The sequence below is a fragment of the Sminthopsis crassicaudata genome, chromosome 6 (assembly GCF_048593235.1).
Source record: "Sminthopsis crassicaudata isolate SCR6 chromosome 6, ASM4859323v1, whole genome shotgun sequence".
Taxonomy (NCBI): domain Eukaryota; kingdom Metazoa; phylum Chordata; class Mammalia; order Dasyuromorphia; family Dasyuridae; genus Sminthopsis; species Sminthopsis crassicaudata.
The window spans coordinates 251,675,964-251,702,540 of record NC_133622.1 but is presented as its reverse complement, the minus strand read 5'-3'; the positions used below and the strand labels follow the sequence as shown (position 1 = coordinate 251,702,540).

Genomic DNA, 26,577 nt, shown 5'->3' with positions numbered 1-26,577 from the left:
CCTGTCCTTCCTGACTTAATCACAATGTGGCTGCGACCCGGCCCGGCCCGTTTGGCTGTTTTCAGCAGAGCAGAGGAAACCTTTGTTTCACGGAGTCGGGGAAGGAGGACGCCCTACTTTTCTGACTCTGATAAAACACAGTGCCCAGTGAGGAGCTGACCCAGCACTGCCCAGAGGCCTGGCGGGGGCCCTTGGCCCTCCTGTTCAGCGCTCAGCACAGTGCCCGGCACACAGAGGAAGCCTAATTGTTGCAGATCGGCCTGAGCTCCGGCATGAGGCCCCCTGCCCACCCTGAATTGGTACAGCAAGGGGGAAGTGGTTGGGCAAGCAGCAGGGCCGGCTCCCGTCCTCCCCGGGCTGAAGCACGCTCAGCCTGGCTTTCCCAAAGCAATGGCTCTCGCCTTCACGACATGCTCACCAACACAAGGCCTTGTGGCTTCTGACTCTGTTGGCCATTTGCCCTCAAAAAGGGAGCAGGGACCAAGGTGGCTGCACCCCGGCCGCTGGCGGCCTCGGCGCGGCGGGACTGGTCCCCACTGGCCAAGCTCGCTGGGAAGCGTGTGGGCTGAGTGGAGGTGAGTGCTCTTGACAGAGTCCCGGGAGGAGCCCGCTTCTGTCCGGAGCAGACCCTGGGCATCCGGCCTAAGAGGCGTATGTGGCTCCTGGCATTCTGCTCCTCCCCAGCCTGCCTTCCTTCTGGGGGCTTCCCTCTCCACCCCGATGTGCCCCCAGCTCTCCAGGCCTGACACTTGGGGGGCACACGCCCAACAGGGTCACCCCCGGCCTCCAACCTCAACCACAAGGCCACACTGCTTCACCACTGCTTCTCCCAGCTCTCTCTAGCTGCCATCCTTTCTGCCCCTTTCTCCCCCACTTCCCTTCCTATCCCTCGCTTCACTCTCTCCCAGGTTCCAGGCCAGCCTTTCCCCTCTGGGTCCTCCCTGGACTAACCCCTCCCTCTGAATCTCCGCAGACGGGGTCCCATTCCTTCCCTGCTAGTGCTCTCCCAAGGCCCCAAATCACTACCGGGACATTTCAGACAGGACGGCTGCAGGTCCTTGCTCCCCCCGTCTGCAATCACCGGTCAGATCCAGGGGTTTCCACCTCCACAATTGACCCCCTTCTCTCTGCTACTCACGCTCTCTCCCGGGGACACCATGACTTCCAACAGCTCTGCCGGTCTTCGCTCCCCAACCTCAGCCCTCGCGGCTGCCGGCCCTCCACTCTTCCAGTCTTCCCTTCTGATCCAATCTAGACCCCAACAGCCTGGCCCCCACCTTCTCCAGCCTCCTTGGACACGACTAGCCCATGGTCTCTGCTCTTTACGCTCGCCCCCCCCCACCTCCCATCTCTCCACCTTTCATGCCAGGACTGCGCTCTCTCCTCCCCTCCCCTCCTTTCACTAAAGGCAAAGGTCAGAGGATTAGCTGCCAGCCTTTCCAGACCCCTCCCCTCTTCCCAAACTTGTACTTAACTACTTTGCATTCATTTTTATTTCTTCTCTTATGTTTACTCTGTCTCTATCTATCTACGGCCCACTAGACCGTAAGCATCATGTGGACAGGGATTGTTTCACTGTTTGAATCCTCAGCACTTGACACGGTGCCCGGTATACTGCAGGTGCTTAAGTACTGTTAGAAGAAATATTAAAACAAAGTCAAGAGGCAACAAATATCCAAGACCACAGGAGGAATCTCACAGCAAAACCCACTGAGCCAGAAAACAGATCAAGGAGAAAAAAAATGAAAATCACTGGACTATCTGAATACTATGACCAAAAAAAAAGAAAAAGATGAGGGTCAGGGCCTGGACACCCTATCACAGGAACTCTTACAAGATGTCCAGATTTCTTAGAACCAGAGAGCAAAGGAGAAAGAGTAGGGCTCCACCGCTGAAAGAAACCCCCAAACCCAAAGTTCTAGGAACTTTGTGTGCAGAGGGCCGGAACGCTGGAGAAGTCTGCCTGAAACAAGGGGTGAACTCAGGGGAACTGAGGAGAGATGGTTCTCTAGTTCTCACGAGCTCGGGGCGCTGTAGTGAGGTGACTGTACTGAGGTACTCACGGGCTGAGAGGACTGGAAATGAGACTGAATCCTGGACCAGCCTCATGGCTCGCCTGCCTCCTGCACTAAGATCAAGACTGGGCCAGAATAAAGACTGTCCGTGACACTAAGGCCCGTCCGGAGGAGCTCCACAAAGCCAGTCTGGACATTAGTTGTGTCCAAAACCCAGAGATTCCGGGTCAGAGAAAAAATACATTCCTGTGGATTCGTTCCCTCCTCCAGGCTGCCTGGGCATCTGGAGGAACAAGGGATACGGAACTGTGCTGGAGGCTGGATTTTGTTGATTTGAAAGAAAACAGTTGCAAAACAAAGCTTACTAAATAGGAGAGAGGGCAGATATACTGGAAAGGAGGGCAATGTCACAGCAGAAAACAACAGAGAAACTTCAGAGCCACCGGGCGGTCCGGCAGCGGAACGCCCTCCTTCCCCCCAAAAGGAATCTGGGATCGGCGGCCGCTGCGTGAAATGCGGAACCGGCCACTCCCCCTGGGGTTCATGAGCGCCCCGAGTTCCTGCAGTCGACTGTGGGGAATCGAGGCCCGGCCCTGGCGTCGGCGAGTCCCCAGGCTGACCCGCGCACACACTGACCGCTCCGTGCAGAGAGCTTCCACTCCATTGGCCTCCACCCAGATGGAAGCTCCCTGAAGGCTTGAACACCGAAGCCACGTCCCACTTCTCGCAGCCACTCTTGACCTGCCGTTTCCACGTGACTTTATTTCATTAAAGTCTAAATGAAAGGCTTGGCACCTCAGAAGAGAAGGGGCTTCTCTCCCCGCTTTACCGCCTCCCCCCTGAGCCCCATAGCTCAGAGAAGGGGGTGGCTGGTTCTCGTTCCCCACGCAGCCCTGCTGGCGACACAGACAAGCCCGACGTCCAGCTTCGGAAGCCGATCCTTCAAAGACGGGACTCTCCTGTTCTAGTCCGGCCAAGAACACGAGACAGTCAGGTCAAGTCTGTCCCTAGCTCCAGGCCAACCTAGAGTGGGGACAGTGACAGAGGCCAGAACGCACAGCTCCCCCCAGCTGACAAACTAACCAAAGGAACGGCGTCAGAAAACTCTCTTCTGGAGGATAACTCAATTGTGCCGGGGCTTGAGGGCCACAGGGCTCAGGCCACGCAACCACATTCAAGGCTGCTACTTGAGGCTGCCCAGGAAAACATCAGCGCCTCTGGCTGGGCTCAGACCCACTCCCTCCACAAGGGCAGAGGGGAGAGGGGCCAAAGGTAACCAAAGAGGAAGAGGGGCCAGAGGCCCCGGGAAGAGCAGGTTACCCCGAGGACGCCCACCTGCCCCTCAGCCCTCGCCAGTGGGGAGGCAGCAAGGCAGAGGTAATGGAGCCCTCCTCGTCTGTCTTCCCTAACACGGCAAAGCCCCACAGCTTCCCACGGCCATGTAGCAGAACACAGCCGGATGGGGCCTTTGGTGACTGGTCCGGCCTGACAGAGCCCCGATTCGGGGCTGGGAGGGGCTTTCACAGCCCCCTCACAGGTCAGAGGTTGTGACTCCTCACAACCCGCTTCTCCAGCTGGCTCCCTGTGGCCCCCCCCACTGTGTGGCCATCTCTGGGCCTCCATTCCCTCAGGGGTAAAACAAGGTCAAGCCTAAGGGCCCTGGCAACTCTGAATTGGGGATCTGATCCCTCTATGAAGACACTGGCCTTCCTGTGTCTCACTGCCCCAGCCTTCTGGACCCCACCACCGGCAGCAGAGACCAGGCCTGGAAGACTTCACCTCATCTCCAAACCTTCGGTCCCAGAGGTTTGGGCTGACATCTCTTCCGCCCCACTTGCAGAGGGGCCCCAGCCCCCAGCTTTGCTCCCCCCACTCTCCAAGTGGGGACCTTGCCAAAGCTATGGGGGAGGGGTCTGGCAATCTCTCCTTGCTTTCCCAGGAGCTCCCTGGCCTAGGTTGGCTCTCCCACTAGACTGCAACCTTGTTGGGGACAGGGGCTGCTTTTGCTTTTGTAATCCTATCTCCAGAGCTTGGCGCACAGTAGGGAGGACGGAAGGGAAGGCGTCTGACAAACACCTCGTTAACTGCGGTGAAGCGCCTTGTCCAGTCCTGGGGGCATCAGTGTCTGAGGGGCGCCGCCTGCTCTGCCTGGGGCCAGTCCTCCCCACATCCCCGAGTGGATCCAATTCCCGCGGCAAGTCCGACGCCAGATTCCTGGACTCTGCAGTCTGGGCGTCCGGCCAGGCCCGGCTCCAAGAGCAGCCTGGGCCAGAGGAAAACAGGACTGGGAAATGTCTGACAAAATGCATCAGAACACGTGGCGGATCACATCCTGGGGGCAGCTGGGTGGTACTGGCCTGGAGTCAAGAACACCCAATTTCAAATCCAGACCTAAACCAATATGACCCTGGACAAGTCACTTTCCCCTACCTGCCTCAGTTTCCTCATCTGTCAGATGAGCCAGAGAAGGTAATGGCCAACTGCTCCAGGATCTCTGCTGAGAGAACCCCACAATGGGGTCACAGGGCCAGACACAACGGCCATGACCAAATGGTATCCAGCTGAAAACACATTTACAGAAACACTTCTATAAAGCCATGCCTCCTCTGTGTTCTCCTAGAGAAACTGATCTTCGGGGCCCAAGAGAATGTTTTCTCACGGCTCAGGTCTGGCCTGAGACCCTGCCCCCGCTGTGATGCCCAAGGCCGGTGGCAGACCTGTCTGCCCTCTTCTTTTAAGTTGGACTCACCCCCTCCTTACTGTCGCAGTGTCCGTCCAGGGTCACTCCACACACCAGATTTCCCAAGAGCAGGGAGCTGAGCCAAGTGGCTCGGTCCCCCTTGCCAGGTAAGAGGCTTGGACTTAGGCCTATCGTGCCCGATCTGCTTGTGCCATCCTGAACCACGGCACTGTCGCTGCCTCAGCCCCGGAGAGCGTGGCTGGAGAAGCCCCGGGTCAGGATGAGAACAGCCCCCCTCCCAGCCCAGGTGTGAGAGGGAAGGCAGTGTGGAATAGGGGTGGGAGTCTCACTCTAGTTCTCCTGGGACGGAAGCCCCTCTCCACAGGAGCCGACCGGCATTCCCTCTAACTCCCAGCAGAGCTGCTTGGCAGAAACACCAGGAGTGAGTGTCTTCCTTACCCACACTGAGTCTAGGACCCAGACTTCCTAACTCTTGCCAGCCCGGCTCTGCCACGCTGTCCCCCAAACCGGGATGCAGAAGAAAGTCGTTCTGCTGATTTCCCCAGCCTTGAGTGGCCACTTACACCCAGTAATACCAAGCATCCCACTTATTTCAGGAACACTTTTTGAGAGTGGAGGGCAAGGAAAGTCATACTTCCAATGACACCATCCCTCAGTTCAAGAAAATCAATGACACGGCTAAAATGGGTTCCCCCACTAATCCAACTATGTGACTTCTAGCCTTTGACTCAATTATAAGACGACGTTTCTTTGAAAACAAAACAATAGGAAAACTAGCCCTCTCTTGGTCACGCCATCTGAGGGGCCCCACGCCCACCCCCGTCTGCTGGCCTCAGCATCTGCGTCACGCCAAGCGCCAGGGTGCTAAGCCTGGTATTTAGAAGCCTGAGGATCCATCTCCTCCAGGGTGGGCAGTGTCAGGGGCAGGAAAGATCGCCGAGCAGAACACGACGGGAAGTCTGCTGCCCCTCCGGCCTCCTAAGGTGGCAAGTTCAAGGCTGTCCACGACGCCAATTCTTTGCCCAAAGCCAAGCGAACTTGTATGATGAGGCCATCTGATGAAATGTCCTAAGGCCTAGGATGGCTTCTGACCTCCACACAAAAGGACTCGCCTCCAGATCAAGGATGCTGGGGAAGTCCTGAGACTAAACTAAAAGCCCTTTGGGCAGCATTTAATAATTCTATAGACGTTACCTTTGCAAACCTGTCAATATTCCAAGGAAAGGGCCAGGCCGGCCAATCAGCAAGAGGGCCAAGGCAAGACTCCAGCCAAGTGATGCACAAACCAGCTTTCTAGTATCTGAAGATGTTCTTTCTCCCCAACTCTCTCTGCCTTAGCCTCCCCTCTGATGCTCACCAAGGTAGCTGAGTAGCTCAAAAGTTCAAATTCAAAATTAATCACCCCCCACTTCCCCCAAGATAAGGACTCTCTCAAAACAGACAGCCTAAATTGAAAAAACATTTATTTCACTGGAAAAAAAAGTGACCAACTCTACACGTCTACCCATCGCAAGCCTCTAGGGGCAAATCGGGGAAGAAGGAGCCAGAGCCCCCTGCAACTGTGGTCAACACCCACTGAGAGCAGGAGGTCAGCGGGGAGACAGAACAAGCCCTGCCACTGTTCTGGACATAGTCAAGGCTACAGGGAGAACAGAACGTGAGGGGGAGGGGACTGAAGAACAGAGGGGTAGGCGGAGGAGAGTCTCAACTTAGCAAGGTTAAATTAAGGTCCGTGGTTCCTGAGGGACCCAATGCACAAAGCCGTGAGAACATCCCGAAGATGGGGGACCACGAAGGGTGAATTCTCATGCACAACCGCAGCCCGGGGCTTCAGCACCCACACATCCCACCTGAAAGAAAGCACAATACATGGGCTTACAGTAAAGACAAGCTCAAAGTGGCCATGACCATCCAGCTCCTCCCTTCCCTCTTGGGACAGCCTTCCAAAGCCTGCCCGCTCTCAGCACACCGTGCGGGCAGCCTGTACCCTCCCCCAAGAGGCAAGGCCTACAGACCAGAAAGCAGCGGGAAGCTCAGAAAAATCTCGTACCTCCGTCTCTGGCCCTCTGCTGAAGGGCCAGCGGAACAGAACCAGGTGTGGCGGCTCTTTGGTCCTTGCGGTCTTTTCGTTTCTCGGTCTTCCTGATCTCAAGGACAGGCCCTGTCTCTGATAAGGGAGTGGGACGATACTGACAACCAACCAAAGATACTGACACTACCAAAGGAGAGGAAGACCCCAGCATCCCCCACCAAGCAAGGGAGGGAGCGTCTGGCAGGTCTCTGGAAAATAAGTCAAGACCGGGATCTAGGCTAGGAGGCACTTTGAGGGTGCAGGACAAGCAGTGAGGCTCATGAGCATCCGGCTCTACCAGGGAAGCAGCTGGAGAGGGTGGGGGGGGCGTGCGCGCGCTCGGGGCCTGCTCAGCCACTGGCTCCGAGGCTGTGGGCATTGGGCCCACTAAGACCTCGGAGGCCATCTCAAGAGGCCCAACTCCACCTATCAGCAGGGGGTCCAGGGGAACCGACCAGTTCCCCAAAGTAAAAATAATCCATCGAAAGAAAGGGAAGCCACAAAGAGCCTCTGAGGAACGGGGGTCCCAAAGCTGTGGAGAAGCAGGACTGAGCCACAGGGGCTCAAGGGCCCCAAGAGCGGAGGGGGAAACAAAGTCAAGAGTCCCTACAGCAGCTCTGGGGCCAGATCCTCAGAGGCAGAAGCCCTGACTTCCTAAGTCCCTCCAATCGTATGAAATTAAAGCTAAAAGAGCCATTGGACAAAAGAAGCCACAGAAGACTGCACAGAGGACAAGAGAGCATCACAAGAGTGCCAAAGAACAACAGGAGGAAGCCAGACAAGGGGAGGTGCAGTATCCCAGGGGCTGAGGGAAGGCCTCCTCCCCCAGACTGTCTGGGCCAGCTCGCCCCCTAGCGCTTTATTCTGACTGACACGGCCCCAAGCCGAGGGTCGCTCCCTGTCTTGGAGCCTCCAGGGACGCCACTAACTAGGACTACCAATGGGTCACCTAGGATGACATTACTTCGGGTCAGGGTCTGGCTATAGGAGGGCCTTCCCCCAGGAACTCCCGGGACAAAACAAACACCAATTCTTGCCCGTGGCAAGATGTGCAGCCAGGAACTCAGGGGGCACTGCCACCCTTCCCTCGTTTGACAGCCTGAAGAGATTAAATGCTGCCAGCCAACAGCAGCAGGACCTAGGAAATCTGCCACAAGGGTCGGGGACTTGAGACAGCACCAGGGAACGAGCAATGGACGGCTGCCGTCCCCAGCACCAGCCCATTCCTGAGAAAGCAGCAAGGCAGCCTGGCCCCCAGAGCCGCCAGAAAGAACCAGAGCATGGGGGAAACGCAACGCTCTCACCTCGAGCTTTAAAAGGCCGAGTATCTCGCCCGGTCCGCCGCATACTGCTCCCGCTCGTACCGCGCCACGTCATAAAGAGAATTCCGCGCGGCTGCCGAGGCCTGGGACAGCTCATTCTCGTGCCCGTAACCGTAGCCCTCTCCAATAGTAGGGACTGCGGGGGCACGGCGCAGGGGGCTCCGGTCCCGTCCATAATAGGAAGTGGAGGCTGCAGTGACTGCGGCGGCGGCGGCAGCGGCAGCAGCAGCGGTGGCGGCGGCAGCTCCTGAGGTCGGCAATAGGTGTCTATCGTAGGGGTCAACAGAGGTGGAGGTGAGGTGACCGGTCATGGCTGGATTCTGGACTTGTGGGAGCTGGGACAGGGTCTGCTCCGCATAGTTGTACGCGGAGGCCGCCGCTGCCGCCGCCACCGCCTCGTAAGACCGGACTCGACATCTCTTGTAGTAGGCATCAAGCGCTCCATATGCGTTGCTGTAATACACGGACTCCCCATAGCTCATGGCGTAGGGCGCGCGAACAGCTCCGTACTGCTCGTTATACTGCTCGGTCAAGTCTGCTACACGGCCCGTCCGATCCACTGGACACTCTTTGGACCAGTGACCCTCTTTCCCGCACCGATAGCAGCCGCTCTGGTCTCCCATCCCGGGGGCGGTCCGAAGCCGGCTGGTGGACAGCTGCACGTGCATTCGTTTGCCTTGAAGAAACAGAGGCGAGAAGGTTGCTGTTACTCGGCCACAGCCCCAGCCCCCGGCCCCAGACTCCTCCACCACAGCAAGAGCTACTGGAAGCCATCTCCGAAGCAGGCCAAGCTCAGCATGAGAAAGACACTTAACCGTCTACGGCACCGCACAAGGAACTCACTTGAGAGGCCTGGTCTCTCTCCAGCATCAGGGTTTCTGGCTAAGAAGGCTCTCCACTAGGCTGGTTTACCAGCCTTTATCAAGGAAAGGAAAACCAATCTTGTCCTAAGAAAGAATTGTCAAGTCCTTGGTGAGTGACCTGCCTGTCACCGCATCCCCTCTGCTAGTCAGCGTCAGCTCCCACCCCGCGGCTCCTCTGCTCCCCACAGGAGTGGCTGCCTTTACTGAACACAGGGGCGCAGGGCCCCGAGAATGACAACCTCCGGCTGAGTGGCCAACGCCCCTACCCTCTACCATTTCAAGGAAAGAGACCATTGTAAAGGACAAGTCCTGGAGGAAAAACTCCCTCTGGAAGCCGGAAAGACCTAGAGTCTTTCATCCCAGAAGGGTAAGTGGCCCCGATCTTTCAAAGACCATGGCTGAGTCCCCTCTACTTTCAAAGGCGCGCCCACAAAACGTCCGTCAGCGAGACGCAGCATATTTCAAGATGGCCAAAAGCAATTGTCTTACAGGAAGAAGACGTGGGTTCCAGCCCAACTGGGATGCTTGTGACTGTGAACCTCAGCTGGTCAGGGCACCCAGGGCACAGAACTAGCATCTTCAATTCTAGGTGAGACCCACAGGAGCCCGGGGGCCAGTAACAGATGTCTCTGGTGAAAAGTTCTAACCAAAGCATTTATTTCCTTTCCCCAAGTTTTTGTCCATTACTTCAATAGGTTGTAAGCAATCTGCTCATCTGGAGGGGCAAGCCATCGGAGACTGGGGACTGACAGTTTGGAGTTATGCCAAAGGCAGAAAGAGAACCAAGATGTTCACAAAACCAGGATTTCCCAAAGGAAATTGAGAAAGCGAGAGTGGAGATGGAGACAGGGGCAGGGGGAGGCCACAACAACTGGAAAACAAGTAGGGATAAAGTGTCCATCCAGACAGTCGCCTCAGGGAGACTTGTCTATAGTGACCTTTGGTTCTCTGAAACTTAGGAACCCAGCGCCTAAATACCATTTCTGCAGAAATTATAAAAGCTTAAAAAATATTTCAACTTGGAAATGAAAAGGAGAATGCCTGTGAAAACCAATGCAGACCAGAGTCTAATCGTGAAGCAAGAGAAAATACAGAACTTTTTACCATCAGAGGAAGAAAGCAGGTGTTCTAGAGCAGGAAAGAATCAGAACCGGCTTCTCTGGAAATGCAGATCCTTCCTTAGATGTGCTCTAATACACAAAAATCCAAGGGAGCCAAGGTCAGCAAGGCTTTCTATTCACTAGTGACCACCACAGCACACACATGACCCTCAAAACCTGGAACGCTCAGCTGCTGGGAGAAGTTCCTGGAGCTGGTTCCTATGGGGACATTCAATGAGAAACTAACTAACCAAGAGACTGGGGCTGTGGTGGCTCAGATGAAAGAATAGAAATCTGTGAAGGTGAAGAACAGATTAGGGCACGTCCCAGAAGAAAAGGGGCAGAAGCAGCAACAGGCAGAAGAGCTAGCTGTGTCTTCCAGCGGGGATCCCTCCAGGGCCAACCCGCCTTCAGCATCTTGGCTGAAGCACAAACCAAACGAAAGCCAAAAGGAGCAAAAAGAACAGCCCCTAGTTCTGCCTTTTCCTTCATGCAAATCACCCCCGAGCCAGGGTTTTTTCAAGGCATAAAAAGCGTGGGGCAACTTAAAACCTGAAATACCCCGAACCGAGGGTTTTTAGCAGAAGTTCAAAGGCCCTGAAAAACCAACCTCTGATTTTAAAAGACAAGTGGGAATGTGAGAAATAAAATGGGGAAATAAGAAGAAGACTACAGCGTTGGGGGAGAATCGTTCCAAAATTCTGAGACCCGTGGGGAATGGGAGTCCCTCCTAACAAATAGGGAAAGCATTCGGCAAAGGAGAGGAGAACCCTGGACGTGCCGAGAAAACAAAGCCAAGAGGAAGGGGGAGAAAGCTGGGAGCAGGCCGGCTGTGCCGCCACACCCCCGCGCAGGCAGGAAGGAGTTAAGCAGAAAGGCCTCCTCATTAAGCTGTTGACCCAGCCGTGCTCCACTTGCCAATTAGGAAGGGAAAACGAGCTCCCTCTGGGCCGGCACCAGGCCCCAGCAACGCCCTGGGCACCGCGCTCAGGTCATCCCCGGGGAAGGGAGGGGGCCTCCAGGTGCGGAGAAAACAAGCAGCAGGGCGGCCACAGCGGGCCAGGAATAAAGACCAGAGGGGAAGGGGAAGAGAGGCAACCGCTCCCGGAACGGTCGAAAGTCGCCCGGACCCGGAGTGTACAAGATGGCCAGATGCCCCTGGGCCGATCCCTGCCTCAGTTTCCCAGTCTGTAGAACCAAGACCCGCAGGGCTAAGCGCACGGCCAGGCCGCTTCCCTCCCTCAGCGCCCCGCCTCACCTTGGAACTCGGTGTTGTCCAGGCCGCGGATGGCCTCCACGGCGTCCTCGGCGCGCTCCATGTGCACGAAGGCGTAGTCCTTGACGATGTCGCACTCGATCACGGGCCCGTACTCCTCGAACTTGGCGCGCAGCTCGAGGTTGGTGCACGTGGGGCTGATGTTGCCCACGTGCAGCTTGGTGGAGGCCTTGCTCTTGTTCTTGCTGGCCTCCACGTTGATGTTGACGCCGTGCAGCTTGTAGTGGTGCAGGTTGCGGATGGCGTCCTCGGCCGCCGTCTTGTCCTCGATGTGCACGAAGCCGTAGTTCTTGATGATGTCGCACTCGAGCACCTTCCCGTACTGCTCGAACAGAGAGCGGATCTCCTGCTCCGTCGCCTCGCGGGGCAGGTTGCCGATGAACAGCTTCACCATCTCGACGGGGCCTGCAAGACACCAGGCTGGCACCGCGTTCCGGACCCGGCAGACGGGACAAAGGCCGGGGACCACTGGGGAGGGGGGGCGGGGGCGGGGCCGGGGACCCACCCGGGGCCGAGCAGGGGGGCAGGGCGGGTGGGGGGAGGGAGAGGCGGACCGCCGCGCCGGCTCTGGGCGGGGGCTCGGGCTGCCCGTTCGGGGCCGAGGCCGGGGCCCGGGGTTGGGGCCGGGGCTCGGAGACGGCGCTCGCGGCTCACCCGCACGGGACGCGGCGCAGCCTCCTCCTCGCGCCTCTGACAAAACGCTAAAATGGCGACGGCTGCAGCGGCGACTCCGGGAAAAGGCTGGGGGCTCAGCCTGCCGCCTGATTGGTCACGCTACCGAGCGGGAGGCCGGCGTTCCACGCGGACCCTCCTCCCTGTTGGTTACGAAACACGTCCGTCACCTGGGGGGGCAGGGAAAAGCAGACGTCAGTGATGTCAAGGAGCGTTCGCTGAGGGCCAATAAGAGCGCACCGTGCGCAGCCGGGCCAAGCCGATTGGGCGCGGACGAGCCGGAGGCGTAGCCAAAGGTAGGCGGGAGGAGAGCGAGGCCTGCGCAGGGGGTCCCCTCCTCGCTCCTGCCCCCGCCTCCCGCAGCTCCGCTGTCTCCCGTGGCTCGCTGCCCGAATTCCTGGGGGCCCGCCGTTCACTGAGCCCACCCTAACCCACCCCCACCACGGAGACGGGCGGCCGGGATTGGGGCACGTGGGCGGCTCTTAGCGGTAACCGCCCAGCCTCCGAACACACCCTAAACAGCCCGAGGACGGAGCTGCGCCCTCGGAGGCGGCGAGGCCCAAAGGGATGTGGGAGTAGACCAAGATCCGGAGACGCCCCCCTCCCAGCTACGGGAGAAAGAGCCGGCCTGAGAAACGGGAAACGGGAGATGGGGGATGAGGGGGGAGGGGACGGGTAAGCAAAGAAAGGCCCCTCCCAAGAAAACGTGCGAGGCACCGAAAGTTCTGGTTCCGTCTTTTATTTTTCTGCAACCAGGCTAGAAGGGGTGTACACGGCCCGGACACAGCGGCCCCGCCCCCCGCCCCGCAGCTGCTCTCCATCCTCCCGCTCGGTTTCCAGGCGAGCGCCATCCTCGGCTTCCTTCCTTCGGCTCGTCCCCTCGCTGCTGGAAGCAGCTTCCCAACAGAACTCTCCAGACCCAAGCAGGACGTGCCCACACAAGAGCCCAAAGCGCAGGATGAAGGGTCAACGCCTGGCACAGAAGGCAAACCCTTGCAGGGGAGCCTGCCTCAGTTTTCTCCAGGGTCAAACGAGGATGATAGAAGAACCAAATGACCTTTGTACATAGTAGGCACTTAATGGATGCAGCCCAGACAGCAGAGAGATCCAACAGCAGCTTCCGTCAAGATGGCATTAACAGTACCCCCTTATCCAGGCACATCCATGTGGTGAGATGCTCCTCCCTGACACACCAACTCCTCATTGCTTTCCAAATTAAGTGCTTCAAAAGCATTTTCAACTTAGCATTTATTCAGCTCCTGCTGTATGCAGAGGAAAGGCAGGCTCACTCCCCGCTGGGAGGATGGGGACCAGTGTGCAGAGACCAGATCATGCACCACCACAGCCAAGCTATCCCAGGCTTGGGGTGCCTGGAGAAGAGGCTCTGCATCCTCAGCAAGGGCCTTGAAACAAGGCTAACCGAGCCATCCAAAATGGGGAAGGGGAAAAGAGAAGATCTCAGGACATGCACTGTCAGAGGGGAAGGCGTCTCTTGATTTGCTTGGATCCCCAGCACACATACTGCACGGCCCCCCAAGCAGCCCCCGGGTCCGGTGTCGGCCACCTCTGCAGTGTAGATGCCTTTCTGGAAATGGCTGGATTGGGGGGGGGGGCGTCCTCTGGCTTGTTAATGGCTTAGACTAAAATTCAGCGGGGGGGAGGGGGAGTCCAGCAGGTCAGACATGTCATTGAGCCCCCCCTGCCCCGTATGAAGCAAACAGCCCCAGGGACATATCAAGGATGGCCCTATGGGACCCAATCATCCACATATTCTGGATGGCCAGGAGCCGTTGTCAGGTCCAGCCCGGTCTCTCCTGTCTGGCTGCAGCTGCTACACCAGCAGGGCCCGGTACCTCGGATAACGGGCTTGGTCCTTCCTGGTTCTGAATCTTGGCCTCTCATTTGTAAAATATAACGCTTGGACTAGTCCGGAATCTTTTGTGTGGCCCTTGAAGCTTTGCACCCACCCTTCTCAGAATGCTGTGAAAGGCTTAAAAAGCAGGTGAAAAAGGAGCCCAATTCGGCTAAAACAAAAGTTCCCAGGCCCCAGCCTGGGCAGCCAACTCTTAATTCCTGCCTCTTCAAGGAAATTTCACTCCAGATGCCAAGTTCAAGTCTTCCCCCTTTCCCCCCAAAATAACCCTAGGATAGAACTGTGGGGGGAGGCCCCCACACCGAGGGGCTAACTTGGAGAGGAGCCTCCAATTAAACCTAGGACAGAACCACCCTTTGCTGGACTAGTTTGGACTCCTTAGTGGGTTAATGGCTGGTCACTCTGGGCCTCAACCACAGAGAACAGGGTCCCGCCATTTTCTATAAGAAAACAAACAGCTAGGGATTTTTGTGGGGCCAAGTGTCCACTTCTGGCCTCCAGGCTTCAGGGCCCAGCTTGGTGGGCTGACAAAGACACTCCAGTTGAGAGCCCAGAGACCCATGCCTGGAACTCCTTCTGGGCCAGTCACTCCGGCTCTGCTCTCAGTAAGGTCCCTTCCAATTGCTGAGCAGGGATTTGTGCACTTCCCAGGCAGTTTGACCCTTCTCCTAAAGCCCCCACTTAGGAAGACAAGGTGGGGGCCTCACAAACTCCATATCCCAGCCAGCTTCTTCCCCCACAAGAGGTCCACCTCCAGCTCCACATTAGTCCCAGCTTTAGAGGAGATCCAAGGGTATCAGAAGCAGGGGCACCCGAGAGCCATTGACCAAGATTTCTTAATCTGGGGTTCACCTCCATGAGTAATTTCAGAGCATCTGTAAATTACATCTTTATTCTGACATAACTGGTTTCCTTTGAATGTACTTCAGGCGTTCAAAAATAACATCACTCTGTAGGGTCCACAGGCTTCACCAAACTGACTGTCCGAGGGGTCGAAGGACACAAAGTTAATTACTCCTTATTCAGGCCTATCCCACTGTTACAGGGAAGAAAGGCAGCCAGGGAATATCATACCTGGCCTCCTCTCAACACAAGAGTCACCAGAACTCAGGCTATCTCTAGTCTCAATGTCTAAACTAGCCTTTCTATAGGTCAAGCTCGCTATCCCTCCTCAGCAGGGGAAAGGCAGTTTGCCCCTTAAAAGTCCAAGGGGAACAAAGTCCCTCCCATTCTCCCAGTGAAATTCTTCCCTCTCCTAATGGCTCCTATCACCCGCCATCATGGGATTAATTGATGAGGGCAGCTCTATCTCATGAAGAAGCCTCTCATCTCTCTTCTGCCAGAGCTGAGGCCTGTGCACAGGAAGTTCTAGGCGCTTCAGGTTGGTGGAATTGCTGGACGGCACCTCTGACAGTGCTTGGTCCAGTGCTCAACAGGAAGACGGCATCAAACCAGAACCAGGTGTGAAAAATCCCGCTTGTGCCCGATTCGGGCTCACAGCCACTCCCTAAGGGCCTCTCAACTGATGCCACTAACAAACTCTTTGGTGCTGTGTGGACACCAAAAGCTCTGCCATTTTGATCTGTGGGTCCCAAAGTCCCCCACTCTTAAACCCCAGGCCTCTAAATCCAAAGCCTACAGGACCATGATTGGGTTAGTTGGTCCATTTGGGGCAACAGTCACCTAAAGAGATGCCTGTAAAAAAAAAACATATACATACACTGTGACGTTCCATTTTGCCTGAAATGGAAAAGCAAAGCGGTCCAGGGGGGCACCACAGGCAGCATGGAGAACTCAACCAGGAGCAGTAGTAGTGGCCACGGGACTACTCGGGGACAGCCCGAGGCAGGGTCTGCCTGCCTTTAGGAGTAGCCATCCAGCAGCACCTGTACCTACTTCTACTTTCCCAAAATGTAAGGTGCATGTAGATGTGGGGTCCCCAACATAAGAGGAATCACAGGTTCTCTCCCATACCTATCAACAGCCCCCCAAACTACCACTTCCCTCCACCCTCCAAGGAGACAGGATCTCAAAGTCAGAAAGACACAAGAGCAACAGAAGAAATGAGAAAATAGGCTGGAACCGACAGAATGCCCAGCCAGCTTGACCCTCCTGGGCAGAAAAGGAAGGACGAGAGAGAACAGGGTGGGGAGAGGGCTAGCAGCACACCTGCTTTGTCCCCATTAGCCAAGGAGGGACTCAGAGAGCCGAGAGGGCCGGGAGCCTGGGCCCGGCTAGGGTGCTCATCCGGGCTCCAGGTGGTTCCAGGTAACTGCTTGCCCTGAGTTGCAGTAAGGACAGTCAATCAAGACCCCCGCCAGGGGAGAAAAAGAGAGAAGACAGGAGATCAGAATGACAAGAAAGAAGAATTTGTTGCAGCCAACCTTCTGATGTTCATGGAGAGCTCGAGCTCTACCTAGGAAGGCTTACAAATAACCTCAGTTGCCCACCCCCCCCTCGCCACACCTCAGATTCCCTCAAAAGAATAAAGGAAAAACAAAGAGTAGAAGCAAGTAGGAAGAGAGAATTCACAGTTCAGAAATCTCCTGGAGTGCATCCTAGCCCTGGATGATCATAGGCAGACCGATGTGACCCCAAGAGCTCCACAGAAGAGCCGGCCTCTGAGAGCCGATTGCTCCCCCATCAACGGGCAGCCGGCCTCTGAGTGCTGACTGTTCCCCCATCAATGGGCTACAAGTGGACGGGCTTGGCCGGGACACCCCAGCACCAGCACACCATCTGCTGGGAAGGGCAGGGAGAACAATGCTTCCAGATGCACATCACCCTAAGAAGCCCCGCCTCCCCCCAATGTGGAATGGAAATCTGGCTCAAGTAATGTGAAGACCAACTTCTCCAGACCAGATTCCAATTTTCAAGTCAAGTCCTCAGGCCTCCTCCTGTCTGTGCTCCCAATGCCTCCTTTTTCTGGGTCCTAAGGCTAGGAAAAAAGCTGCAGCTCTCCATGCCTTGCTGCTTCCCTCTTACTTCAATCTACAGTAAGCCCACAAGGCTACTCCAGAACCCCATAATTGGGAGGAGGGCGCAGGTGACAACGGAGGCAGGAGGGAGCAAGGAACGTCCACTGAGGCCAGCTGTCCCCTCTGCCATTCCCTCTCCTTCCCAACCACCCCAAAGCACAGGTGATTCCCCCTTGCCCTATCACCTCATGTATAGGGGCCATGAAGTAAAGGGCACCACAAGCTAGATATGCCCAAGGAGATCAAGTCCCAGTGACCTTCCTGTAGAAGGCCCACAGCCTAACGATTCTGTCCTCCCTGGATTTCTGGGATCAAAGTTCCGGTTGCCTTCACTTTAGCTGCCACATCTCTCTCGATGTCACCGATGGCTCCTCGGTGACATAGTTCAATCAAGACAATGACAACCAGGTTTCCAAACTGCAAATTGCCCCAAGTTTTATTCATAGTCCATACAAAAGGGGAAAGAAAAAAATGAGGTTTCTAACACTCCCTACTTGGGGAAGATGGGGAACGAGGGGCTGGGGTGTACTGCTCAACATCAGCTCTGCTCGCAGTCACCAGGAACCCCACCTCCAAAGCGGCGTGTGAGCAGGGATGGGGTCAAGGGAGCACAGGGGATGAAGGGGCTGACCTGTCCCCGGCCTCCCTCATCTCTCAAAAGGAAAAGGCGCCGCTGACTGCAGCCATGGGCTGCTTCCTGTCCAGACGACCTCAAACACCGCGCACAAAAATCCAAGGGAGTTCAGGAAAAAGATAAAAACGTAAAGAGAAATTCCTGCTCAGTAAAAGTGGGAGGCAGGGGGTAGGGGACAGGAGGTGGGAGGGGGAGCCGACCGTCTGGAGCCAAAGGCAAGACTCACTGCTGAGGCGGAGGAACAAAAGAACAGGTTACTGCCGCAACACTACAAAGATTCGGCTGCCTCGGGCAGAACCACACTGGAGAAAGGGGAATCAAAACTCGCTCTTACCGAACGGGCCCCTAGCCTACCCCCACCTCCTCCTCACTCTGTTCCCACCCACCCGCAGGACAACCCTACAGGCGGCGCTGGTAGCCAGAGTGCATCTGCGCTGCCCGCAGGTACTCGCTATAGGAGCCCGAATAGCGAGCGTAATCGGAATGGGCATCGGGCAGGCGACGGTAATCCAGCGAGGACTTTGTCGGCGAGCGGCGGAACGAAAGCTGCGAGTCTGATAAACGGCGGTAATCAGAGAGCTCGGCTAAGCGCCGGTTGGAACCATACCTGATCGAGAGAAGAAGACAGTTGGTGAATGAGACAGTTGTCGGGGAAGGAGCTCCAGCTGGGTGGGGGGAAATGCCAATGGAGTCAGGGGCTAGTGGCCAGGCAAGTCTCCAATCAAGGGGTCTCGTGTGCTTTCCACCCCCGGGATGCTGATACAGGGCAAGAAAATCAAATCTGGGATAAACTGGGTTGGGTTAGGGTTGGGGGAGGGGGACCAAGCCCTTCACTGACACCTCCCCCTAGGTCCAGGCCCAAGATGCTCTGTGGCCACCATTCATTTCTACATCACAAAAAACACCTGGGACACCCACAGTGAAAGGTCCAGGTCGGAGGAGAGCCAAGCTCGTTTGCTTTGGAACGGCGAATGCCAGCAAGATTCCCCGTTTCCCCCAGAGCAGACGCAGTACTGACTAACAGGGTACTAGTGCGGATCTAGGTGCCCCCCGTTGTCCCATCTCCAAACCTACAGCTATCACAGCAAGGACAGCCAGGTCACACGTTAGGGGGCATTCAAGATGGTAGGAAAAATCAGGGACCCATTCACCAGCAAGGGATCCCGTGGCACAGGGGCTGACCCAGCCAGGCGCCACCTCTCACAGCCTTAAGTGGCAGGCTCTAAATTAAGCCACATCCGGTCTCTGTCTAAAGCCTCTGCTAAAATCTTGAGAGGCTGCCCCCCCAAAATCCTACCACTTGGCCTCGAGGCATCCCAAGGAGCACCAAGGTGAATGGAGTAAGGGTCATTGGCTCTAGTTTCCCTCCCATGCCAATCTCAGCCCCGAGCCCAAGGCCTCAGCCAGGGGGCAGAGCCTGGGGGCATACAGTACCTTTTCGACATGATGGCGGCGGCCTTTTTGTAGGGATCATCGTAGCTGTCTCGGGGTGGGGAGAGGCGGGTACGCTCATAGGGCGGCGGGGTGCTGGTAGCGGCGTTGGCAACAGGCCCCTGGGACAGGGACAGGTAGGCTGCGGACGGCTGGCCCGCCCCCTCATAGGTGGCACCTGGCTGACCCCGGTAGGAAGCAGCAGCAGGCTGGGGAGGCTGCTGTTGGGCAGCATAGGAGGAACCCAACGGGGCCGACGACTGAGTGCGATAGGGAGCAGCCAGGGCTGCCGCAGTGGGCTGGGCGCCGTAGGCAGCTGCCGCCCCATAAGAGCCGGTCGCTGCAGCTGACTGAGCCCCATAGGAGCCAGAGAGGCCCATGGTGGCCTGAGCCCCATACGCATTTAGCTGCGCTGTGACGACCGGCTGGGCGCCGTAGGAGCCGGCGAGGGGCCCCGCTGCCTGCGCCGCGTAAGCAGCTGGCTGGGCGGCATAGGCTGCAGCAGTAGCCGGCTGAGCCACGTAGGCAGCAGGCTGGGCAGAATAGGAAGCAGCTGGCTGGGCTGCGTATGGGCCTGACTGGGCATTGTAAGAGGCTGCCGTGGGCTGAGCATTATAGGAGGCTGCAGTAGGCTGGGTGTTATAGGAGGCCGCCTGGGCCCCGTAAGCAAGTGAGGATGCTGCAGGCTGGGCCCCGTAGGAAGCTGCCTGAGCCCCATAGGAGGTCAGGGAGGAAGCTGCCGACTGGGCGTTGTAAGAGGAGGCAGCAGCCCGCACCCCATAGGAAGCTGGCTGATTCCCATATGAGGCAAGGGAGGAGGCCTGTGCCCCATAGGAGGTGAGAGAAGAGGCCGCGGCTGACTGGGCCCCGTAGGAAGTAAGGGCTGAGGCCGAAGGCTGGGCACCTCCGTAGGGGCCAAGTGAGGAAGCTCCCCCGGGCTGTGAGCCAGGGCTAGCCAGCTGTGCCCGGTATGGGGCGCCCAGGGACACTGAAGGCTGTGCCCGGTAGGAGGCTGCCTGGGCTGTCATGGGCTGGGTCCGGTAGGCAACACCCAAGGAAGCAGAAGGTTGGGCTCTATAGGCCGCCCCCAGGGAAACTGAAGGCTGGGCTCGGTAAGTGGCTGGCTGGGCAGTCAGCGGGGTCACGTAGGAAGCTCGGGGAGGCGAGCGGCGCAGGGGACTGCGGTCACGGCCATAGAAAGGAGGAGAGGGCTGCCGGGGCCGCCCATCGAAGCCGGTGGTGCTGTTGCCGAAGGCCTGCTGGTAATCAAAGGTGGCGGAAAAGCCACCAGTCCCAGGGAACGCAGTGTCGCCAGCCCCTGGCTTCTTGGCCTTTTCCCCAGGGGCTGCCAGGCCCGCTGGCCCCTTCTTCTGACCTTTGATGGAAAGCTCCACGTTGATGCGCTTGCCCTTCACTTCCTTGCCGTTGAGCTGCTCGATGGCGGCTTTGGCGTCTGCTTCCTTTTCCATGTGAACAAACGCATAGTCTGATAAAGCAGCAGACAGAGGGGTTAGCGGTTAGGGGGAGCAGGCCCTTTACCTGAGAGTAAGCCCCACGCTGGGGACACACACGCAGCCACTCGCACACACACATTCCCGATGGCAGGTCCCGGCCACCACCAGTCACCTCCACACACCTCCGCAGTTTCCCTCCTGGACTGGGTGCCCAGGCCTTAAGGCTGCCAATGGCCCCAAGCTAGGGAAAAGCCATTAAAAGGACTTCCCGCAAAGCTGTCAATAAAAAGAGCTTCCTGACTGCCAGACAAAAAGGAGACTTCTCTCCAGCTTATGGCTGCCACTCACCTGAGTTTATACCCAGGCTTCAGTCTCCAAACCCCAGGGCACTGAGGCTAATCACAGCAAGGACACCAGGTCAAACCAAAGCTTCCCAGACAGAGGCAGCCAACCATCAGCAGTTTCAAGAATGAGCCTCTGGAACCAGAAGGCACTTAACAAAACAGTCCAGACCACTGTCACCTGACTTTCACAAACAGCCTCTAGGGGAGGCAAGGCAAAGATCTCCATTTTATAAATTAAAAAAGTGAGACCCAGACTTGTCCATGGTTAGACAGAGAGCTACACTTAAATGCAAGGATTCTGGCTTCATCCCAGACATTTTCTGCTCTGACTTAGTGAGGTCGCAAACTTCCAAAACAAGCCCAGCCCCGATCAAAACCTCGGGATTGCTTCCATAGGCTTGAGAGAAAGTCCCTCTAGCTCAGACTCACCCCCAGGGGCCACAGTGCTTCACCGTACCGGGACAAACTTGTCCCCACACTGAGCCTCTGTGACACTGCACTACATGGGCCTTCTGCTCTCCAGGCTGTGAAATTATAAGCTGCAGTCATCGTGGCTGGAACCATGTCTATCCTCAAACCACTTACTGCCTTTTCCAAGATCACCTGGGCACTGGGGGGAGGGGAGCACACAATGTGTCAGTGCAGAGATGCCAACACAGCACCTGACCAACAACGCTAGAGGTCGGGAGAGAGGGTCTGGGGAAGGGACAAGGCTAGAGAAAAAGAAGCCAGGAGAACACACAAGAGCCCAGTCTGGCTCTGGTGAGATGCAAGAACTAAGGCCGCTCACTGACCCTCCATCAGAACACTTCTCACTAGTAACTGATCAGTCTGATTTATGCTCAGCCCTCAAAATCAATGGCATTTTCTGCTCCCAAACAAGTACTTTAGCTATGAGATTTGCATTGGTTGTGGAGCCTTCCTCCCAAGATGTTCTCCAGGACACCAGTATCCTCTTCTGTTCCTTGGGGGCAAACATATGACCATCAGAATTCAAATGCAACTGATGAGAAAGCCTATGTAGGAGCCATATGGAAGAACCAAAATGGTGCTGGGGACTGGGGGGATGAAGGGGTTTCAGGTGCACCATCAGAGCCGCTGGGCAAGTCTCTTGACTGCCTCTCCATCTGGCCAATCTGTTGTGAATTAAGAAATGTGGAAGTGCTCTCAAGTATCATGTCACATAGCACACACGGGTGCTCTAAAGCTGCTTCAGAAGAATGCCCTCCAAATCCCAACCTCCCCTGTTCTAAGAAAGCAAACAAGAGGCAGGATGACCCTTTCTACTTGTGATCTTAGAACCTGAGATGATGAAAGAATGAAATACGGGAGCCGAGCCCCTGCCTTCCCACCCCGAAGCAGAACACAAGCTCTCCTCTCCACAGGGGAGGGAAGGAGAAAGAAAAAGACCTCACACAAGTGGAGAGGAAGGAGGAAGGCACTCAAACCTCATTCAAGGGAAAGGATGGGCAATAAGGGTAGCCTCCATGGGGGGTGGGGGAGTGTCCAAGAGGAGAGAGAGCCAAAACACTCTCAGAGAAATAAAACTCGAATGAGAATTCCCTTGGCAGCTATTTCTAATCAGTCCCAAAATGGGTAGAATTAGGCAAAAACCACCAGTGAACAATGGGAAAAGTTGAAAAAGGCCAGGTACTCTAATTACAACCCAACTTTGTCCACTTTTAAAATTGTTTTTAAGAGCCAGGTTGAAAAGTATCTTGAAATCTACATAAATGCCACATATTAAAATCAACTGGACACACATAAAAATATATAAATATATATAGAACTACAACCAAATCCTATCCATAAAAGGGGCTTCTGGGAAGCAGATAAAAATGACAAGTCCAGCTGGCTCAGGGAGTCATAAGCCTAACCAGTCTCCCAGGGGAAGAGCCTGGGCCAAGCAGAAGAGAACAGAGCCTCGTTTTTCTAAGAGCACAGCAAGGAAAAACATCTGAAGAGTCAAGGATCCTGAAGAGCCCCATCAAGCCCTTCAAATTAGATAATGGAATGTGGAGGAACTTTAGAGAAGATACTTTTTCTGTAGGGAAAACAAACCACAGAGGTTTCCCAGCATCACCGCCCAATTCCCTCTGCTAGCATGGCACAACTCTTCAGGAGGTAAGCATCTCCTCAGAGCTCCTCCCAGGCTGGAGATGGGCCCACTTCTCTGGGCAGCCTGTGGGGCAAAGGCCCAGGGGGCTCAGAACTGCTGCTCTAATACGCTAAGCCACCAGTCACCAAGCAGCTTCCTCTTTCCTTCTGCACCTGGGCCACAGGTTGCACTAAAGGCCCAACTCCCTCCTCCTCCTCTAATGGTGAGCCTTGGGCTTAAGTGGTAAAGTCAATGTAATAACGGAAGGGAAGAGGAAAACGGTTCCTCTTTCAGACCCATCACTGCATTACCTCCCCTGGGGGGACACGCCTCACCCAAGCTCCAGTTCTCAGCAAGAGATAAAAGGATTCGGCTAAGTCTGACCCTCTTCCTCCTGCCTCTAATGTTAAAGAGGCTCCCACAGATCTTCCTCATCAAATCAAACTATCAATAAGGAGAACAAACCGGTACTTCCAAAATAACTGCCATGACCACAAACACATTTCTGCTCTTAAACACACAAACGTTCTCCAGGTGCTTCCAAACGAAAGGCCAGATGCCTCCCATGCCCAGTTCTTTTCAGCCTAACTAAGCCGTGATGAGCTTGTTCTCCCTCCGCTACCTCTGCTTCGGAGAAAGCACCGAGCAAAGCAGGTTCCTGAACACCAGGAATTCCACCACAGCGATTCTAACTCACAGATGCAAATGTCTCAATTCTCCACACAGAACCCCCTGGTGAAGCAGCCATTCTGCCGCCGTTTAAGCCAAATGAAAACAAATAAGAGCCAAAGTCAGAATCCCCACTTCCTTGAAGTCCTTTCCATTTTTCCTCAATACAAAAGCAAACTGCAAACACCATAGCCTGCCCCAGAACACCTGGCAGAAGAGCCTGGATCCGGATATTCCTGGACTTCCATAACCTGAGTTGAGGAAAATAGAATGCAATATTAATGCAGGATGAGAAGGCTATTCCTGTGGAGGAGAAGTGGAGGGCCAGATTAGAACGTTTACTCTCCCCACCCCTGCTGGAAAGCGGAGATACACCACGGAGGAGCCTTCCGGGACCGGGTGGCAGATCCAGAAAACACACGGAGGCTTCCTCTCCCTAGCACTCCTTTTGCCGAGTCTGAACACCCCCAAAGAGGGGCATGAGACTCTACGAGCACATCCCTCCTCCCTCTCTTCCGAAATGCAGGAAAATTACGTGCGGCTTCTGCAGATCACCAGGAGAAGCTAAGCCGATCCCACCTGAAAAGGACGCTGGACTACCCAAGGGTCCGTTCCTGCCCAAGGCGGCAGAATCTGCGCACACCGCGCGGCCTAAAGCCGGCGATCCTGCCGACCGGGAGGCCCTGCGGCCACAGGGGGGAAGCTCAAAGTCGGGGTCAGGCTCCTGGGGAGAGGGGGCGAAGGCCGCTGCGAGGCTGGGCTCGGGGGCCCCGTTACCTTCCGCTCCGGCGCATTCGTCTGCAGCGGGCCCGGACCGACGTCCGAAGGCGCCTCGGGATCCCGCGTGGCCCCGGCACTTCCCCACACTTTCCGCCCCCGCCGCGCACACGCGCCCCCGTCCCCCCCACACGGTCACCGGCTTAAAGTGTCCTCGCCCCAACGCCGACGGGCGCGGCCCCGACACGCGCCCCCGCGGGTCCTGGCCCCGTCCCCCCACCGGGCGCGCCCCCGCGTTACCTTTGACCACGTCACACTCGATGACGGGCCCGTGGCGCTCGAAGAGGCTGCGCAGCTCCTGGCTCGTGCACGCGGCCGACACGTTCCCCACGAAAATTTTCCAAGTGTTGAGAGGCCGCGGCCGCGACATCTCCACCACGAGGGCGCGCCCCGGCCGGAGCTCGTGGCCGTGCAGGGCCTCGATGGCGCGCAGCGCGCCCGCGGCCTCGCGCACGTGCACGAAAGCGAACTGCTTCATGACGGCGCAGCTCATGACGGTGCCGAAGCGCGAGAAGAGGGCCGCGAGCTCCTCCGGGGTCGTGTCCGCCCCATCTACGTTCCCCACAAAGATCTTCATGGCGCCGCCGCCCCCGGCCAAGAGCCCGGACCCCCGCCTTTCCCTGAGCGACGAGCGAGACGTCTGCCCTGACGGCCGTCCTCCCCTGGAATGGAGGGCGGACGACAGCCCCGCCGCGCAGGCGCAGCGCGCCGGCCAATAGCAGCCGGCGCTCCGCGCCACCGCCGACCAATGGGAACTGCGGAAAGGGCCGCGCGCGGGGGCAGCCAATCCCCGCGTCCGGGGAGCCCGCTCGCTGGGCGAGGAAGCTCGGAGAGGGGGGGTGGCGGCGGCGCGCGCGCGACCAACGGCCGCCAGCTCCTCTTCCCCCTCCCCTCCCCTTTCCTCCTCCCCTCCCCCGCCGCAGGGGACGCCGGCCCAGCTCAGAGCTGGGGGAGGGTGGGGGGGGAGAGAGCGAGGGTAACGACCCACAGCCGGAGGGCCCCGCCCCGCCCCGCCGGCCCCCGGACCCCGCCCGGCTTCTGCCGGAGGAGAGGTGGGGCTCCGAGCCCGAGGGGCGCGGCCAGGCCGCCGCCCAACTCAGCTTCTCCCCGGCTCCCGCGTCCCTCCCCTGCTTCGTGACCTTCCATGGCTCCCCAGTGCCCGCGGGAGCCGCCCGGCCCCGGCGCCGTACCTTTGCAGCGTGGCCTCCCATTCCTCCTCCGCTCCCTGGCCCTCGACGTTCCAGTGCCGCTGTCCCCCAACGGCATCGGCATTCCATCCCCAGCCATTCGGAGCCGGCGCTAGAAAGTGGGCGGATTCGAACCCAGGGCCTCAGCCTGCAAAACACGTGGCCCTCCCCCGAGAGCTCGGCCCCTGGGTGTCCTATAGGTGGAGGAGGAGGGCCAGGGTCCTCTCCCTGACGTCCCGCCTCCGTGGGTCCCTCCTATCTCCGGGACAAGTGCCCATCCTCCCCCCTCCTGCTTGTGTGTGTTAGTCACAGGCACTAAGTACCCGCTGCGTGCCCGCCCTGGGCCAGGTGCTGGGGATGAAGATTTGGGGCCCGGACTCTAAATAGGGGGCGGTGACCAGCAGGCCATAAACTAATAAGGCCCCGGAATAACGAGGCGGCAAGAGCGTCCCAGGAGATAGTCTTTGCCCATGGTCAGGTCGAGCCAACACCCGGGGCAAGTGAGTTCGCTTGTGTCCCTGACGTCAGGCCTTCCCATAAGTACTCCACAGAGCAAGCGCAGAGGCCTCTGATTATGTGCGATTGCCATGGTGTGAGTGTGTGTGATTGCAAGTTGTTGGGATTCCTCCGCAGATCCCCTTCGCCACCTGGCATTGGTGGGTTTTCCAGCTGTCGGGGACACTTAAGTGACCTGCCCAAGGCCCCATGTCTATTGTGGAACGTGGAAAGATTTGAACTCGGGGCTTTGTCTCTCCAAGTACAACCATCTCTTCCTTACACGCCAAAGCCCCTCTGCCTTGCATGCAGCAAGCATTTAATAAGTGGCTGTTGAACTGACCTGAATCCAGACGATGTGCTGCAGGCATTCCTTCCCTGGATATCAGTATGTCCACACATGGGCAGGCTGGGAGCAGCCCCTAATTCCCAAGTGTTTCTCCTCAATTCTTGGTCCCATCCACTGTTTGCAAGACAGCCGGGCTGACAAGCCACCAGGGGAGACCCCCCCCCTCGTTCATGCACTCGGCATTCCTTTGTGGACTGTGAGATCAGTCTGTGGATCTTCCCATGGAGGACCTGCGGCCTTGTGAGCACCGTCCTGTGGTCACCCACCA

The 26,577-nt window shown here is 57.1% G+C and overlaps 2 protein-coding genes across 10 annotated transcripts; both read right to left on the bottom strand.

Annotated features, from left to right (window-relative positions):
- Window positions 1-6,162: 6,162 nt before the first annotated feature.
- Window positions 6,163-12,143, bottom strand: LOC141545982 (RNA-binding protein 4-like). 5 transcript variants are annotated; one of them, XR_012483199.1, is made up of 5 exons: window positions 12,003-12,143; window positions 11,331-11,753; window positions 8,092-8,785; window positions 6,767-6,883; window positions 6,163-6,566 (listed from the first exon to the last, which is right to left on the bottom strand). XR_012483199.1 is itself a non-coding variant. In XM_074273442.1 (4 exons), the coding sequence occupies exons 2-3, from the start codon at window positions 11,740-11,742 to the stop codon at window positions 8,100-8,102; spliced, it is 1,098 nt and encodes a 365-aa protein (XP_074129543.1). In that variant the 5' UTR covers window positions 11,743-11,753; window positions 12,003-12,143; the 3' UTR covers window positions 6,163-6,566; window positions 8,092-8,099. The 5 variants fall into 5 exon arrangements, 2 of the variants coding, with proteins under 2 accessions (XP_074129543.1, XP_074129544.1); XM_074273442.1 differs by lacking the exon at window positions 6,767-6,883; XR_012483200.1 differs by lacking the exons at window positions 6,163-6,566; window positions 6,767-6,883 and adding an exon at window positions 8,953-9,056 and having other exon boundaries at window positions 8,646-8,785.
- RBM14 (RNA binding motif protein 14) lies at window positions 12,055-25,967 on the bottom strand. Of its 5 annotated transcripts, none has more exons than XM_074273439.1 (3): window positions 24,519-24,968; window positions 20,312-20,422; window positions 12,055-12,190 (listed from the first exon to the last, which is right to left on the bottom strand). In XM_074273439.1, exons 1-3 carry the CDS (start codon window positions 24,853-24,855, stop codon window positions 12,171-12,173), a joined length of 468 nt encoding a protein of 155 aa, XP_074129540.1. In that variant the 5' UTR covers window positions 24,856-24,968; the 3' UTR covers window positions 12,055-12,170. The 5 variants fall into 5 exon arrangements, with proteins under 5 accessions (XP_074129540.1, XP_074129541.1, XP_074129538.1 ...); XM_074273437.1 differs by lacking the exons at window positions 12,055-12,190; window positions 24,519-24,968 and adding exons at window positions 17,281-18,112; window positions 25,469-25,967 and having other exon boundaries at window positions 18,940-20,422; XM_074273436.1 differs by lacking the exon at window positions 12,055-12,190 and adding an exon at window positions 17,281-18,112 and having other exon boundaries at window positions 18,940-20,422; window positions 24,519-24,983.
- Between the last annotated feature and the right edge of the window lie 610 nt (window positions 25,968-26,577).